At 48.7% G+C, this 17,592-nt stretch overlaps 2 protein-coding genes across 3 annotated transcripts; both read left to right on the top strand.

Moving 5' to 3' along the window:
- Positions 1–406: 406 nt before the first annotated feature.
- ARL6IP1 (ARL6 interacting reticulophagy regulator 1) lies at positions 407–6,727 on the top strand. Its single transcript, NM_001245800.1, is given in 6 exon segments — positions 407–454; positions 1,932–2,065; positions 3,679–3,798; positions 4,622–4,739; positions 5,373–5,457; positions 5,671–6,727. Coding segments are annotated over 6 exon segments (612 nt in total). The 5' UTR covers positions 407–418; the 3' UTR covers positions 5,790–6,727.
- A 570-nt stretch (positions 6,728–7,297) lies between these two features.
- RPS15A (ribosomal protein S15a) lies at positions 7,298–11,530 on the top strand. 2 transcript variants are annotated; one of them, XM_030284809.4, is made up of 5 exons: positions 7,298–7,439; positions 8,392–8,529; positions 8,685–8,764; positions 10,210–10,295; positions 11,395–11,530. In XM_030284809.4, the coding sequence occupies exons 2-5, from the start codon at positions 8,397–8,399 to the stop codon at positions 11,486–11,488; spliced, it is 393 nt and encodes a 130-aa protein (XP_030140669.1). In that variant the 5' UTR covers positions 7,298–7,439; positions 8,392–8,396; the 3' UTR covers positions 11,489–11,530. The 2 variants fall into 2 exon arrangements, with proteins under 2 accessions (XP_030140669.1, XP_072791689.1); XM_072935588.1 differs by lacking the exon at positions 7,298–7,439 and adding an exon at positions 7,798–7,924.
- Positions 11,531–17,592: the final 6,062 nt, after the last annotated feature.

Consider the following 17,592-nt stretch of genomic DNA (forward strand, 5'->3'; position numbering starts at 1 on the left):
AGCCTTAAGCTGAGCCTGGGGAGGTTTAGGTCGGACATTAAGACTTTCTTCACAGAGTGATGAGATATTAGACCGGGCGGCACAAGGAGGTGGCAGAGTCACGTCCCTGGAGGTGTTTTAGGGCCAGATGTGATGTGTGTCGCTCGGTTGGAGGCTGGGCTCGGCTGTTTTCCAGCCCAGCTCCCGCCGTCCCTTTTCCCGGGCTCGCCGCCCCTCCCGCCGCCGCCTCAGCCGCACTGCGGCGCGCCAGCGGGGCGCGCGCACGCCCCGCGCCCTTCGAATCCCGGCAGCCAATCGGCGGCCGGCGGGGCGCCGCGGCTGACCAATCACGGCGCCCAGGCGGCCCGCGGAGGCTATAAAAGGCGGCGGCGCGGCGCCGTGAGGGAGGGCGTGGCCGGCGGTGCGGGAGCGGCGCAAGATGGCGGAGGGGGACAACAACAGCGTCTACCAGCTGGTGAGGGCGGGCGGGGCCCGGCGGCGGGGCCAGGCCTGCCCTGCTCCGCTCCGTTCTGCTCTGCTCTGTCCTGCTCTGCCCGCAGCGGTGCCTGGCGCGGCCGCTCGGCCCCACGCTGCGTGACGCGGTTCGGCGCTGCCGGTTCGGTGCGGCTGCTGCAGGCCCGGGGCGCTGCTGCTCGCGGGCCGGAGCCCCAGCGGCGCTTGGCTGATCTTACGGGATCTGCGCGGTTACCCCGACTCTGTCTGTCTGTCTGTCTGTGTCAGTCTGTGTGCGTGTGTGTGCAGCCTTCCGCTGCGGGACCGAGCGCCGCAGCGATACCGGAGAGCGGCAGGCATTGGGTGATTCAGCTTAACTAAACATGCTGAGATATGCTTGAATAGTTAAATATACACAAGGCTATATGTAGATATATGTATAGTTATGCCTCAGTTGGTAAGCGGCTGCCGTGGGCAGTAGGAAAGTCGCTATAAAAGCCTGCCAAGGGGCAGAGGCTGGACACTGCGGTGCTGCACACCCAGCTGGGCACGGGGAACAGCTCCAGAGCTCAGCGCTTGGAGGGAGGCTCCAGAGTTTGTAGAAAGTCCACGAGCTGTGTTGTGCTTGTTATTCTGGTGGCGTCGGAGTTCTTATTGGAATTAAGTGTAGCATACAGCTGAGTAAAACCTGTTCTGTTACCTCTGCACGGCAGACGTGCATGTCTTCATGACTTTCCTCCTCTTACTGCTCGGGCAGCAGTCGGTTCTGTTCGCAGTTTGCCTGAGTTTTGTAATCTCCAAGATGCCATCTCCCACCGAGGGGAGACTGTTAAACTCAAAATTTTAAGTGTGGAACACCTCAGGTGAACTTCTTAACAAGCTGATGGCAGCACAAGTGGGGCCTCCTTGTAGGAGAGGTGTAGGGAGGAATGTAGGAATCATATGGGAAGTGGAGTCGAAAGGCTGTTTTGGGCAGCTTGTGGGAAAACTTGCTGTCCAAATGTGATCAGTTGGATAACTTTACTGTGGGTTCTGAGTCTTTATCCATCTTCCTCATAATAAACTGGCATTGGACAGCAGCTAGAAAGCTTCAATTTAATGTGCTAGTGTTGTCTTGGAAAATACATTTAGTTTTAAACAGTTCTCATATTACAGTTTTTCAGTCATGGGCACTGAAAACTTGAAAGGCTTTAAAACCTGACTTTCTACTAATCTGGGAGGATGGGATATGCTAAATGGGAGATTAGGGGAAAACACCTTGGCAAAATCTGGGAGGAGGCCTGTACATGCTGCTAGGATCTTGACTGCTTAAAGGCATCACTGCTACAATGTCATAACTTAGTATAAAACTCACAATATTATTACTAATTTAATTACTCAGAAAGATTTGTGGCTGGGATCTTTAATTATTACACTGGGGTTTTTTTAAAGCTACTTCAGTGTGGTAATTAACTTGATATTCTGGTTAGTTAAAGGGGTTTTCTTCTCTTTTTGCGTAGGCTTCTGAAACTGCAAGCTTGGAAGAGCACTTGCAAGGATGGGGAGAAGTGATTTTGATGACCGATAAAGTTCTTCGCTGGGAGCGAGCCTGGTTTCCTCTGGCACTGATGAGTGTTGTTTCCTTTTCCTTCCTGTAAGTACCTCCTGGAGGGAGCCTGCAACATCATTGCATCTTCATTGCTACTACCAAACCTATTAAGAAAATTAGTTGGACACCTGGAGAAGTCTTAATAGAAAGGCTTTTACTCTAGGTTCTTTTTCTTAAAATGTGTGAACTATGTTGGAAATTACAAACAGAAGTAATGAAAGCAGGAAGTAGCATGATTCACATCCTGCTCAGGATAGTTTCTGCACAAGCTGTTTACCAGCAGTAGTTGCTGGGGTTTGTACTGTGCTCAGCTGAACGTTCTTCAGTGGTGCATTCGTGTTCTGCCCTCATTCTTTGTATCCTGCTTCTTTGTCAGATCTCATGATCTGCTTTGGCTTCCCCCCGACACCACCAGCAGTATCCTTGTGGAAAGCTTGTTTCCATAGGGCAAAATAGCCTTTTCTGCCTCTTTGCTGTGGGATTAGGATAAGTTCTGTTAGTTTTGCACACATAGAGTTTTCTAATATTCTGTCATGTCTTTTGAGAAAGGGCAAAAGGGAAGACTACAGTAATTTCCAGTTTGCAGGGTGGAAGGATGTTGCCTGTCTGATTGGAGGTGCTGGAGGCACTTGGACGTGCCCTTACGTAGCATGGGAGTAAAGATGACCTGACTGCCTTGCACAGGCGGCTGTTTGTGCCAGCTCTGCAGTTTGCCAGTTGTAACTGTTCCTGCAATGAGGAGAGAAATTACAAAAATAAATGTTGAACCAGGTGAGGCAGGGATAATTGGTCTTTTGGCTAATATAAAGTTTTTTGCTTTTAGGGGAGGTGAGGAAAGTGGAAATCAAATGGAAACTGAAAAGTAACTTTTAAAAGAAGCCATTGTGTGAAGTTGAGGATATTCTGTTATAAATTCTGTGATTACAGAAGGGAAGATCTTGTGCTGAGTAATATTTTGTGGAAATGCAGAACTGCTTCAGGTTCTGAACTCAAAAAAATGTCCTTGAACACCCAGCACAGTAGCACTCTACAGATGTACAGAACAGCCCCACCAAGGACTGGGCTGTTTCTTTGCTTTTACTGTTTCAGTTTTCAGGAAGTTCTGTGAAGTACAGTTGAATAGCACAGAGCCCAGCTGGGTGTTATCAGGAGATCAGCTGGTTCTTATCCAGTTGCCCTTCTGCTCTGTTTGAGTGATGGCAGACTGAATATGGAAAATGCAGCACTGCTTTAAGGGGAGATTGATGGCCTCTTGTCCAGAACAGGTTTGGCTGGCTCTCCCAGGAGAGCCAGAGCAATGACAGCCTCTAGTGGATCTGAGTTCTGTGACTTGAGCAACAAAATTAGGGCTTTTATTCTACCTGGTTATTTTGTATGTTCACTCACTCATCCTCATCCCTCAGTGTTAAGTTCACTGTTGGTCAATTTCTGAGACAATATTAATTATGGATTTTTACTTCTACTGAACTTTGTACCTTATTTGCTTGTAGCATATTCTTGTATATTGAGAGAAAAAGGCATTTTTTGTAATTTTGTTTGAGGTTAGGCAAGAGAATAAGTCTGCTATTGGAAGCCTTGAGCCAGTCTGGAGAAGTGACCAAGCATGTCTCGTATTGAGCAGTTTGAGCACTCAGAAATAATTTCTTTTCTTTCTGCAGGATGATCTACTATTTGGACCCATCAGTTCTCTCAGGTGTCTCCTGTTTGGTTATGTTCCTCTGTTTGGCTGATTACCTGGTTCCTGCTCTTGCTCCTCGAATCTTTGGCTCTAATAAGTGGTGAGGAAAGCTTCAATTGAAACAGTTTCTTGAGTGTAATTATGATCTTTATCAAAATGGATATCTGATTTGTGGATATCAAAGAGTTACTTTGCAGAGTCATTGAAGTGAGAAATCAGCAATCTCTAATACATGAAGTGAGGACAGTAGCAACTGTTCTTCATTCTTTTTCTGGAATATTACTACCACTACAACATACCTTTATTCTTTTCTGGAAAAATAATTTCTTTTAAGAAGTAGGCACATTGTTTACTCTTCCTCAGGCATGCTAATTAGTTCTGCTAGGCTAGTTTTTGGTAATTAATGGATAATAGTTATTAAGAGGTAAAATTATGTGGAAGAGTACTGATTGTTTGTAAAGAGGCAGTAGAAAATGTGATGAAAAAAAGAGTATGAATGTGATGAAACAGATCTGAAAAAAGGCAAATCTTGTATAAAAGCAGTAACTTGAAGAAAAACCTAATTTGAGCAATTTTTTGAGTTAAAGGTGAATTGTAGTGTATCTGCTTTAGGATGACTGATGGCTAAATGTTCTTATGTCAGTATGGATTATTTGTGTGTATCACTGCTATCAGATTAAGGTCAGTAGTCTTTGGTTTGGATGTGGTTGCTTTTTGGGAGGAAATGTCACAGAGTCAGCATACAGGAAAATTACATGGGCACTTCCTTGCGGTGCTCAGTCAGGTATCCAGCTAAGCAAAGCAAATGCTGGGATAAGCACTTGGGTACATTTTTACTGCTGGAAAAATGCCATGGGAGATTTAAAAAAAAATTAAATCTTGAATTCTTATTTCTGGCTTTTTCCCCCTCCCTTTATTAAAAGGACCACGGAACAGCAGCAAAGATTTCATGAGATTTGCAGCAATTTGGTGAAATCTCGCCGCCGGATTGTTGGCTGGTGGAAGCGCCTCTTCACTCTGAAGGAGGAGAAGCCAAAAATGGTATCAAGTTCTAGGAATTAATCTCTATTGTCTTAAGTTTTTGTCTGATTTAGCTTTGCCTGAAGTATTTTAGCAAGGTATGTGCCTGAATGGTATTCCACACCAACAACAGCACTTCTGGCTCTAACTTGATACCGGTCACACATTTTTCCAGACTTGGAGTGGTAGGGTACAAAACTTAAAACTTGCAGTTCTGTGTAGTTTAGGAGCATACCCTTGATGGTAAGATAAAGGAAGACTGGATTTCTCTGGTTAGGTAATGTTTTGGAAACAAGCTGCTTCCAGGGTGCACAAACTGTCCAAAAACTGGATCTTTAGTAGTGTGTCAGCTGGTACATGAGCTAATGAGCCACTGTCCCAAGAACAGCTTTGGGGGTGGCACAGTCTGGCACTAAGGGACATCTGGGCAAAAAAGAATGTGCACCCTGTCCAGGTGATGGTCTGAAAATAAGAGAATAGACAGTTACAAATTGAGTCCTGTCATCTCGATTTTAGCATGCCTGTGCATAGATATCACGTGGGGAAGAGCCAGGAAGGTTCACATTAGTTTGAAATGTTGAAGTTCTGCCAAATACTGAAGGGAAGGGAGAGTACCCAACGTGTCTGTGGTAACCCTTCCCTTTTCACTTTCAGTACTTCATGACCATGCTCTTCACTCTTGCTGTGGTTGCCTGGATTGGACAGCAAGTGCACAATCTCTTTCTGACCTATCTTATTGGTAAGTGTGTGCATGCAGAAGACGAGGAACTCTTTTGTTAGCTGCCTGAGATGGATTGAGGCTGGCAGAAGTAATTTTTGGTTAAGTGTGGTGGGGTGTTTTTGTTGCAGGGTTATGTTCATCTCTTTTCAAGCAATTAATGGGACTTAAGGGAAGCAAAGAATTGCAGAGTGGCAGAAGCTTGTTAAGTATTCTTTTTTTTCTCCTTTTTAGTAAGCTTCTTGTTACTGTTTCCTGGACTAAACCAACATGGGATCATCACAAAGTACATTGGAATGGCGAAAAGGGAGATCAACAAACTTCTCAAGCACAAGGAAAAGAAAAATGAATGAAGACATAACTGCTGTTCACTCTAGTAGAGGGTTTTCTTGGGAACAGTTTTGAGAATTAATGTATAATTAAGACAATAGAAGTTGTATTGCTCACTGAATTTTTTTTTTTTTAATTGGCTCCCTGATGAAGTGAAAAAGTCATTCCAGCAGCTGCTGTGGGTTTGTCTTTTGCTGTGCTGAGTAGGGTTCTGCAGCCTGGAGCTGATCCTGTCTGAGACATCTTTGATGTATGGAGCTTGTTAAGTGTCTTCATCAAACAGACCCTGGGCATAACTACCCCAACAGCAGAGCTGTAATGCCTGATAGTATTTCTGTAACTGTGTTAGATTTGCTGATCACTAATTGTGGCTACAGCAAGTGTGAGAGGCAGTTTTGAAGGCTGATGCTTCTTGGAGACTTGTTACTACTGATCTTTGTGGCAGGAGGACAGTTAGCAGAGTGAGAATGGCCATGGCTGAGGGTGCACGTCCAAAATGGGGCAGAAGATTTCATTGTCTCTCTGAACATGTTTGCTTCTTTTGGCTGTGTGTACTGAGAATGTGTGGAGTAAGGGTCTGGAATACATAAATTTGTAGTTATTTAGCTGTAGTGTAAACTCATTGCACTGAGACTGTAGAAAATGAGTGAAGGTGTGTGTAACCTTAAGAGCGGATTGTTCTGGAAACTGCTGTTGTCATGGAGCCTTGTAGCACGTTTGGTTTTATGAATGTTTGTCTGTATACAAAATCACTCTGAATATGCTGAGTTTGACTCTGTAAATAAGCCTGAATTGTTTGTGCTTTTCTATGATCTCTCCCTTCTTTTTTAAAACTGAACTGTTTTTCTTTAAAAAGCTGAAACCTGTGTTAATGTTTTAAAAGTTTACTGTTTTAAATGAACTCTCTTCAGCGTCTATTGTAACTGTTGAATAGGTAAATACAGACTAAAGAGAATCTACTTGAAGCCTTGCTGCTCGTCAATGTACAGAGGAGGGTGTCAGTGCATTTTTCAGTGTGGCCGGAGATCTGGGAAGGGCTGAGGGAGCGGAGGGCTGAGCGGCACAGCCTGTGGGGAGATCTGGGAAGGGCTGAGGGAGCGGAGTGCTGAGCGGCACAGCCTGTGGGGAGATCTGGGAAGGGCTGAGGGAGCGGAGTGCTGAGCGGCACAGCCTGTGGGGAGATCTGGGTGTGTGCAGCCGGGCGGTGACAGCGGTGACAGCGGTGTCCGAGCTGTGTTCCGAGGGAGAGCGCGCTGACACCGCCTCAGGGGCTGCCGGTGCGCTGCACAGCCCGAGTGCCGTGTGCGAGCGGGGTGCGGGCTCGGTACCGACCGGCCCAGGCGGCAGCGGGGGCTGTGCTCACCGCAGCCCCGTGCGGCGGCGTCTCCCGTGCGGCGGTGTCCCCGCCTCGCTGTCCTGAGCCCGGTGCTCAGCTGGGCGTTCCATCCGGCGGAGCGCAGTTTTTGTCCCTCGTGCCCCGCCATACACGCCTGAAGCGTCCCCGTTTCCATGGCAGCCGGGCGGCGGCGTCGCTCCGGAAGTGCGGCGCGCGGCCTCGGCCAATGGGGAAGGCCAGGCTGGAGCCGCGAAGTCTCGCGATAGCCGCGCCCGCCGCGGGCGCTCCCATCGGCCCGCGCGGCCCGGGCTCTTCCTTTTCCGCCATCGCGCTCTCGGTGAGTGGGGCCGGTCTGGGCCGCGCCGCATCCGCCGCGTCCCGCCGCCATCCGCGCCCCGCGCCCGCCCCGCCCGCGCCGCCGCGGCCTCCGGGCACCGCGCCGCCCGCCCGGCCCGGTCTGGGCCGCCGGCAGCGCCCCCGGCGCCGTCCGGAGCCCGCGGAGTGCGGGGTGGGGCGGCGCTCCCGCCTGTGCCCGCGCTGCTCGGCGGGAAGCGGCAGCGGCGGCCGCGGCCGAGCTGTGCGGGCCGGGCCGGGCGCGGGACAGCCGCGGAGCCGCTGCGCTGTGCGGGCAGGCCCGGGAGGAGGCGGCTGGCGCGGTGTTGGTGTCTCGTCGGTGACAGTCCCCGTGTGCCCCCGGCCCCGCCCCCGTGCCGGGCACGGACAGCTCTGCGGACGGTGCTGTCCGCGCTCTGTCGGAGGGGCGGCAGTGCCAAGTCATCCCTGCCGCGCTGGGCGTGCTCCGAGGCTCCTTTTCGCCAGCATGTGAGAGCTGCTGCCGGCTTTACCTTCCCAAGCGCTGCGTTTGTGCATCTTGCGGGGTTCCTGCGGATCAGCGAGCCCAGCAGCATCTGCTGATTTAACATCACGTAGGATCTAGTTACTGCACGGGATCGATACTGTGCAGTTGGGTGTTAGTCGGGTTTAAGGGCAAACTGATTTGCCTGAGGAGATGTCACACTGCTGACTTGGTGTCTGGGTGGTGGTTCTGAGATCGTGTGTGTGCTTTGATAAAGCCACGTTTACCTCTGTCAGATTTCGGTAGTGGTGACTCTCCTTGATCACAGCTGAGCGCGTGACTTGGTTTGCTTATTTAGCTGAGAGTGTTTTTAAGGTTTAATGCAGCTTTCTGTCAGCGCTGGATCGTTTAGCTGTAACACTAGCCCCGGCAGAAGTGCTGCTCGGCGTTGCTGTGCCGAGGAGCGGTGCGGTAATTCCTGCCCTCCCTGCAGGCACCATGGTGCGGATGAACGTTCTGGCCGACGCTCTCAAAAGCATCAACAATGCAGAGAAGCGTGGCAAACGCCAGGTGCTCATCCGGCCCTGCTCCAAGGTGATCGTCCGCTTCCTGACCGTGATGATGAAGCACGGTAAGTCCCAGCCCCGCTCCCCCCGGTGCCCGGGGGTGCTGCTGGGCCAAAATAAGTAAATCCAGGTGCTTGAAGTAGTTTGGTGCAACACAGTTAATTAGTTGTGTTATTGTAGCTAAGTGTTCTCTGTCTCTCTGTCTGCTGGTCTCCTGCAGGTTACATTGGTGAATTCGAGATAATTGATGATCACAGAGCTGGGAAGATTGTTGTCAACCTCACAGGCAGACTCAACAAGGTAGGATTTGTCTTCCTGAATTCATTTCTCTAAAGGGGTGTTTAAATGAGACTTTATTTTATGTTTGTCTGCTCCATTTCTAAAAGAACTGCTTGTAAAGAAGGTAGTATTTGTTGAATCTGTGTAAATGAGAGTAGCATGGATGCTGTCAGTTAAAGGGGTGGTTAATTTGTCTGGATTCAAAGTGATATGGGTCACAAATTACATTTCTTTTAAACTCTGACTGTGTAAGATACACTTTGAGGGAAGTCTGCGTGCAAGTGCTGTGTATTTTTGAAATGTCTCTTCAAAGGCTTTCTGGCTACCTTGTGCTTCTCAGTTTCTCTGATATTTAAGCTATCTGCAAGACTTGTCTTGAGAGATAGGGGCTGCGTTGGTTTCTGGTTGATGTTTGATAGCTGCAGATGTGGAGAAGACAAATCTTTCTCCTGCTGCCAATTCGGTTTTGCTTGCAGTGATGAAGAGTTGAATGTTACATTAATTGGTGCCTGTGAAGTTCCTGGGGCATATGAGGCATTTGTGTGTGTTTTGGAAATTCTTAAGTGCTTTTGTCTCAAACTACTGAGCTGTGTAGTTGTGTGGTGACTTGCTGTGCATCGTTTGCAGTTAAGCTCTTCAAGTGAGAGTTGGCTCTTCAGTAGAAATAAAAAATATTTCTTGGTCAGAATATGTTGGGGACTGTCCTCATGGTGAATAAATATGCCATCTGAAAATTGCAGTGTATAAGGCAGATAATGCTGACACCCCCAAATTACTGCAGTAGTTACAATAAACAGTAATTACAGTAGGCACAGTGTTCTGTATGTGTAATAAAAGTGATGTAGGTCAGGTTTGAGGGTAGTGTTCCTTGAACTCTTCCAGGATGAAATAGATCTTCCAGGCTAATGGATGTGTTTCTCTCCTTCATTGCAGTAAGGGAGCAGTTGTTTAGTTGATAAAAATGGGCATAGTGCAGGCAGGTGTGCTTCTGGTTTGGTGTTGGACAGTTGTTAAGATAATTTGAGCCAGTGAGGTCACTGGTGGTGGTGCTGGTGGTCTTGGTCAGTAATACAGTTACCTTGAAAATTCCAGTAACATGTTAATTTCTCCTGGTTAAAATCTACAGGGTGTTGGGTTTTTTTGCTAACTGTGTATGCTGGTTAGAGGTGGAATATCCCTGAGCAATCCCAGGAATGTTGCTGATGTTACAGCGTGCTTTTGTGATTCCCCCAGATGTGGGCATTTCGTGGGTGGTGCAGCTTCAGCAGCAGTTTAGGGCTGTTCAGGTGAGGAGGAGGAGGGAGTGAGGCAGAGGCAGTGATGTTTCTGGGTGAGGTCCCAGCTGGGAGGAAGCACCGCTCCTGCTGTGTGTGGCAGCACTTGGTAGAGTCCTCCAGGCAGGAGCTGGGATCACAGTGTGCAAATCCATAACGTTCTTCAGTTTGTAATGCAATCCTCTCTTACAGTGTGGTGTAATCAGTCCCAGATTCGATGTGCAGCTGAAGGATTTGGAAAAGTGGCAGAACAACCTGCTGCCTTCCCGTCAGTTTGGGTGAGTACAAGGAGGGGTCAGGTGTGTGTTGTGTGTAAAAACATTACACTCACAAACTGTCTCTGTTAGACTCACCTGGCACCTTTTCCTCTGATCAGCCTGGAGTTAAATTCCAGTGTAAAAATCCATTTTCCATATAAATGCCCAGTTTTACAGGGGCACTGCCAAGCAAGGATCTGTTTCTGTTTGGCTTTGGTAAAATCCTTGTTTGACCATTTCACAGTTTAATGGAAAGTAGGACTTTCTTGTATTTGTTTTGATTTTATGAATGGCTGTTCTTAAATGGGGAAGGAGTTATGTAAGTTACCAGGTCAGTGAAAGTAAATTGCACTACTTGAATTCACATATCCTGACTGTGTGCAAGGTAATCCGATATGAAGTGATGAACTTGGAGCCTCTGTTGAACGAACCTCTACAGCACAGGAAATCTTATTGTTATGCAGTGTATCTTCACAAAGTGTGTGGAATTGAGAGCTGTAATTCCCAGTGCACCAGGATGGCAGAGCAGGAAGGGTCTCCAGGGCCTCAGCCAGTCTGTCCCATCAAAGGAAGGATTAACAGTTCTGTGCTGTTTCTGTTCTTAAAGCTCCAGCAGTAACTCCTGCTTCAGCTGGCCCTGTGTTGTCATTTGGAGTTGTGAGAATATTTACAGAGTGGGCAGGAGGTTCTCAGCCCTGGAGCTGTGTGGGTGAGGTGTGTTGGTAGTGCAGATGTTGGCATTAGCAGTGACAGCTGCTGAAGGTGCAGATGCTGTCTGCACTGTGGCACCTCCCTGCACTGGGGAGCAGCACCTGTGGAGGATAGAGTGGACTTGGGCTAGAAACCCACCCAGCAGCTGGACAGGGACTGCCCACTGGGAATAGGCAAGGAAGGAGGTGAATAGCTGGGGAACACAAGTCTGTCTGTGTCCTGAGTGTGCTGCAGAGCTGTGTTGGTGACAGGAGCTGCTTTTGCACTGCTGGTAACCCACTCTCACTGCTCTGGGCCCCTTCTTACAGGAGCAGGCCCTGCTGTTTGTAGCACAGATGAAGTTGGTGCTCTCAGCTCTGCAGCAGCCTGGAGCAGGGAGATGAACTGAACATTTGCTCTCTCTTGGCAGGTATATTGTACTGACAACCTCAGCTGGCATCATGGACCATGAGGAGGCGAGACGAAAACACACAGGAGGCAAAATCCTGGGATTCTTTTTCTAAAACTTGTAAAAAAAGAGGATACTAATAAATTGTTCAAATGGACTCTGGTGTTTCCAGTTGGTGTTTTAATGGCTTTGAACACTGCCTGTGAGAGTGCTTGTAACAGCTCTTCAATAGTGCTGCAGGTCCAGCTTCACTTCAGGTGGTGTTTGGGTTCCACACCATCCCTGGTCACAATTCTATTTCTGTTCATGATGTAATTTACTTCCAGAAGTTACCACTGGAGTGGCATTTTGGGGTCACTGTACAGGAGAGCCTCAGCAGGGAGCTCAAACGCTAAACTAATGCTAATCCCAGCTGTCCTGCTTGGGCTCACCTCACAGGTGTTCAATACAGTTCTGCAGTTATTTGTGTGTGATGCTAGAGTTTCGCCTTTTGCCTCAGTAATAGAAGATACCTTGCCAGAAGGTATTTCCTGTTTATGGTTAAAAAAGCTGTGGGATGTGGGATTCTGGAATAATTAAAATGGTTGAAGTTTTGATTTCAAATCACAAACTCGTTTCATATCATACGGTGAAAGGAGTAACTGAGATTGGGAGGAATAATTCTTTTCCTTCAAATTTCTACTTTGAAAGTTTTGAAACACCAGAATTTGGGGTAGAGTAGTTACTGTGCAGCTGCTTTGTGTGTTGGCACAAGAAACGACTGTTTGGGATTTCTTTACATTTTCAGAGTGAGGAAATAAAGTTGTCTGAACCTACAGGTAGGGAATATTTAGCATTGAATGAGTTGGTGTTTTCTTCAGGTACATGGCAGCAGAGTGTCCTTCATACAGATGTGTTCCCAGGCAGTGCCACTTGGTAGAGGATGGGCAGCAAGCTGGGCTGATTGCCCTGTCCTCCAACAACAGCTGGAACTGCCCTGCCTTGTTTCCCTTCGCTGGGAGTCTCCCCAGGAAGGAGCCCTTGGAAATGTAGCAATGAACCAGCTGGTGAAATCTGTGGTTCTGATACAGTTGGAAACCAAGTTGTCCTGCTTGCTGATACATCCCCATGCCCACCATGGACGGCTGAGCTGGAAGTGCCTTGAAGGTGGTACTTCAACATAAACCTTGGCATGGAAGGAGCTCTTCAGGCGCCAAGTCTGAACTCAATAACTCTGTAACCTCTCGCTTCAGTCTGTTACTCTTCATGGAGAAAAAGAAGGTGATACTGTTAAGGAAAAGGTCTTTGCTCTGGACAGACACTGCTTCCCGAGGAAGATGAGAGCCAGCAGAGCTCTGAAAGCGCTTGCAGGAGATGTGGAGGTTGAAACAGACTCTTGACTTTGTAACTACTCTAATCCAGCGTACAGACCTCCAGCTAAGCAGATTTGTTTGCAGTCAAACTGAGAACCAGTGATCCCATTTGGATGTTTTGACGCTGTCTCCAATCCACCTTGTGACCTCAGCCATCACAGCTGTGACCCAGCAGGTAAAGCAGCTTTAGCCTGTGCCCCTGCTCTGCTCAGCCAGGCTCAGGTCAGGGTGCTGCTGCCACATCCCGTGCTGGAGCTGTCCCACCCTGCATCCCTGCCCTGCATCCCCATCCTGCATCCCCGCCCTGCATCCCCATCCTGCATCCCCGTCCTGCATCCCCATCCTGCATCCCCGCCATGCATCCCCGCCCTGCATCCCCGCCCTGCATCCCCGTCCTGCATCCCCACCCTGCATCCCCGTCCTGCATCCCCGTCCTGCATCCCCATCCTGCATCCCCGCCCTGCATCCCCGCCCTGCATCCCCGCCCTGCATCCCCACCCTGCATCCCCACCCTGCATCCCCATCCTGCATCCCCATCCTGCAGCCCCGCCCTGCAGCCCCGCCCTGCAGCCCCGCTCTCACAGCCAGTGGCAGCATCATGGCCCAGTCCCATGGGTAGAGTGGGTCAGACTTAATCTGGTTATGAAAACGAGTAAATTGGAAGTGGCTGGGGGAGGGTTGGTGATGTCGCTGTTGAGGCAGGGACGGGAATGAAGAGACTCCAGAAGACAAAGAATGAACTTTATTAACAAGCAGTGTTCCTCTTTTATAACCAGGATCACTGAGGTGAGATATGGCTGGTCTCAAAGTGAAAACCTTTCACATCATTGGTGCACTATGAATAGCACACGGTGGCAGAACATATCTACAAACAATACGAACAGAAAGAGACAATAATTGTTTACATTCCTCCTGGACTTTTCCCAGGCTTAACCTGGCAGAAATCTTTGTTTTTCTCTCTGACTGAACTGAGAATATCCACAGGTGTACCCCTGTGAGGTACAGCCCGGGCTCAGGGGCAGTGTTTGGGGCTGCCATTACTCCTGATGCCGTGGCTTAAGAAGAGGATGAAGGATGCTCGAACGAGCTGCCTGCTGTGGATCCAAACCCCATTTGGTGTCAACAGAGGGCAGCATCCCACCTGCAATCGCTGGAGATTGAGAGGAGTGGCCTGATTCCTGTGCCCTGGTCCACAGGGATAGCTTTTTCTGTCTGATGCTTTGAACCAAGTTTAAGGTACTATTGGAGGTGAGAATAAGTGTGGCTCTTCAAAGGAGTGCAGCAGGCTAAGGAGCCTGGTCTGTGACAGTGGCTTGACTGGAAATGCACCTTTTCCTCCTCATCCTTTTGTCTAATGCTATTTAGCTAATTTAGATGTAAGACAAGGCTATGTCTTACTGCTAATTAATCTAAGTATCCATCTCTCAGTAAATATCTGGGTGGATTTAACCACAGTTTAGTCTGGAGAACTATTCTACTGAAGTCAAGGGGTTTGAGAGGCTGGTGGCCTCCATTCTTGTTCATGTCCCTGATGTTTTCTCTGCTCAGGTGCTGCTCTTGTATTAATGCAGAAATGGCTGTAATTTTCCTGATTCTCAGGACAGCCCATCTGATCAGGCATGTGATGGAGTTGGGAACAGCGATGCTGTTGGTACATTTGAGCTGGGGTAGGGTTCAAGTTCCTAGTCTAGTTTAGTTACATTTAATTGAGGCTTTTATCTGCTGGTGCTGCACTTAATTGTTGTGTATGCATTCCTGTGGCACTGCCTGCCTTTGGACAAGGTGCTCTAGCAGGGTATGTGCCCCCTCCCCTCCAGCTTTCACACTGCTGTTTTAACAGATGGGGATAATTCTGTGTGAAGGCCATGGAAATGGACAGCATTCCTGCTACTCTGTAATCCATTGCTATTTCCTCTTGGACTTTTAGAATTTATGACTAAATTTTTCATATTTAATTCACTTGATTTATTGTTCCCACTCTTTGAACCATGCTATAAATTTTCCAGAAACCATGCTAAAATTTTCCAGAAAACTCTTTTTCCAGGAGCTTGCAATCCCCCACCTGTCATCTCTAGATGTCTCTCTTGCCTTAATATAAGAAAATATGAAAAAGACAAAAGTACCAAAATACTTGGTATGTGATCCTGGATAGAAATGTGTATATTCAACACTCCTCTACCTTCACCTCCCCAGCTAGATTAGAGTGGGATTGGCCCCTTCATTTGTGGGGAAGAAACACGGCACAACCATTCTTGTTGTCTTCCACTGAAGCAAGTTAACTCTGCTTTCAGCTGGACCAGGCTGTAAGCAGGGAGGGGCAAGGATTGTATCTGTGAGTGGGGGAAAAGGTTAAAGAAAAGCTGCAGCTGAAGCCCACCCCGAGCACTGTCTTAGTCTCATTTTTTCCTTTTCACCCTACTTCTCTGCAATTCACATGGAGGCTTGTCTCCCCACTTGCAGTAACATGCCCAGCTGTATTCTTGCATAACAGGATCCTCCACACCTGATCCCCAGGTCTGTGTGGGCAGGTAATTAGCTCTGGCCCTCCTTCAGTCCTTGGGATTCCTTCCTTAGGGCAGCAACATCAGCCCCTCAGTTAAGCATCTGCACTGCTCAAGTCTGAAGCCATTTTTACCTCACTGGTGCAGGTGTGGGTGTCAGAGCTGACTGCACACCTCATGGGCTCGTGCTGGGACCTTGTTCTGGTCAGGATGGGCCCATGGATCTGTTCCTCTTGGGCAGAAGCCAAAGCCTTGCTTGTTTTCCATGACTGGTGGTGATTTCTGGCTCAGTTCTATTTCCAGTTGAACATCCTAGTCCAGCCCAGGTAGCAGGAGTTGGGGTTTTATGTGCAGCCTTGTGCAGTGTGTGCTGCATCAGGGGGAAGAGGAGATGTGTGCATAGGAGCACTGAATTCATCTGCAGGCAGGTGTTTGCTCTGGGAGGGAAGCAAAAATCAGGAGACTATTTTTAGCTCTGAAATGCTTTTCTTGAATGACATTCAGTCCTTGCCAGCCTTTGATGAGCCAAGAAATAATCCCTGAAGGGAAGAGCCGGAGGTGCCTGGATCTGTGCTGGGCTGCTGGCAGCTCCCTGTGTGGCTGTGGGAGGGCTGGGACAGCTCCTGGGACAGCTCCTGGGACAGCAGCCACCTGCAGCCAGCAGACATGGGCTGAAGGAGAAATGCTGGAGTGCAGGAAGGCATCTGAGCATGAACAAAAATGATTCTGAGCCCATTTTCCTGAGAGAGACCCTGTCCTGTGGAGCAGAATGTGGGGCTGAGAGCCACAAGCTCAGGCCAGAGAACCCATCTTGCAAACTGCTGAATTACAAACCCAGCGCTGGTAGGTGGTGGCTCCAGAAATAGATACAGAGATAGCACATAACGCTCCCTGATAGCTGAAATAAAAAGAATTAAACTGTACAAAAGTGTGCTTTAATTGCTAACTCTCTCCTGTCTGCTTAAATCACTAGAAATAAAGGTCTCCTCCTCAGTGATGAGCAGTTCCAGGCAGAACAGACGTGATGGGGGAAACATGTTTGGAATAAATACTGATGTGAATGACACTTATTAGCTACAGTGTGGCATATTTATTTCTCTGTAGTTAGCATAATAGCACAGCTTGAAATGAGAAGAGTTCTTTACTTGTGTCTGTGTGTGCGTGCATAAAAATAACAATGGGTTGTTTTGGGCAGAATGCAGATGATTCTGCTGTCTCTGCAATTAGCACTGCTGTTTGGGTGGTGTCAGCTGCTGTGGCACTGAGAGAGGGGCCCAGGCACGGCTGTGCTTTGGGCAAACACCCCTTCCCTTCCCTTCCCTTCCCTTCCCTTCCCTTCCCTTCCCTTCCCTTCCCTTCCCTTCCCTTCCCTTCCCTTCCCTTCCCTTCCCTTCCCTTCCCTTCCCTTCCCTTCCCTTCCCTTCCCTTCCCTTCCCTTCCCTTCCCTTCCCTTCCCTTCCCTTCCCTTCCCTTCCCTTCCCTTCCCTTCCCTTCCCTTCCCTTCCCTTCCCTTCCCTTCCCTTCCCTTCCCTTCCCTTCCCTTCCCTTCCCTTCCCTTCCCTTCCCTTCCCTTCCCTTCCCTTCCCTTCCCTTCCCTTCCCCTTTTTGTTGAGGGGAATAATTATGCTGTGGTAAAAGTATTTACTTGCTAGGTATTTCCCTGTCTTATTGTACTGTATTCTTCCATTGCTGAAATGTAAGAGGAGAAACCTGGGAGTAACAAACTTTCAGTTTTAAGCGCACTTGATTGAGTGCTTGGTTCAGAAATACCATAAAAGTGCCAGACCAGAGCTTGAAATATCACATTACCAGGTGTCAGGCTGCTTATAACTTCCACTCTGGGATTCTTGAGGATTTTTTTCCTGTTGGTCTTTTAATGAAAATGCCAAAAGGGGAAAAACTATTACAAAAAAAAAAAAAAAAAAAAAAAAAAAAGCTGCTTTGATTGAAAATAAAAATGCTGAGGCAGCAGCACCTTTCAGTAGTGCTTGCTCTGTTTTATTGCCCTGACACAGATTATTTCCCGAGGCTGGGGGATGCTGTGGGGGTTTGGATGGGCTCGATGCAGCGAGGGGCTGAGGAGCTGGCAGGGAGGGGAAGCTCCTGGGCCGAGGTTCCAGAGCTGGCTGGGCTGGAGTGTCTCTGCTCAGCCTGGCAGCGCCTGAGGGAACCTTGCTGGCCCTTTGGTGGCTGCTGGTGGCCCGTGACAAGGCTGCTTTCCTGCTCCTGCCTTCCCTCACAGGGCTGGCTGCTCTCCCAGCTGTGGGGGCCAGATGTGAGGGAGCTCCTGGCACTGCCAGCCAGATGTGAGGGAGCCCCTGGCACTGCCAGCCAGATGTGAGGGAGCCCCTGGCACTGCCAGCCAG

Source organism: Taeniopygia guttata, chromosome 14 (genome assembly GCF_048771995.1).
Source record: "Taeniopygia guttata chromosome 14, bTaeGut7.mat, whole genome shotgun sequence".
NCBI classification, from domain to species: domain Eukaryota; kingdom Metazoa; phylum Chordata; class Aves; order Passeriformes; family Estrildidae; genus Taeniopygia; species Taeniopygia guttata.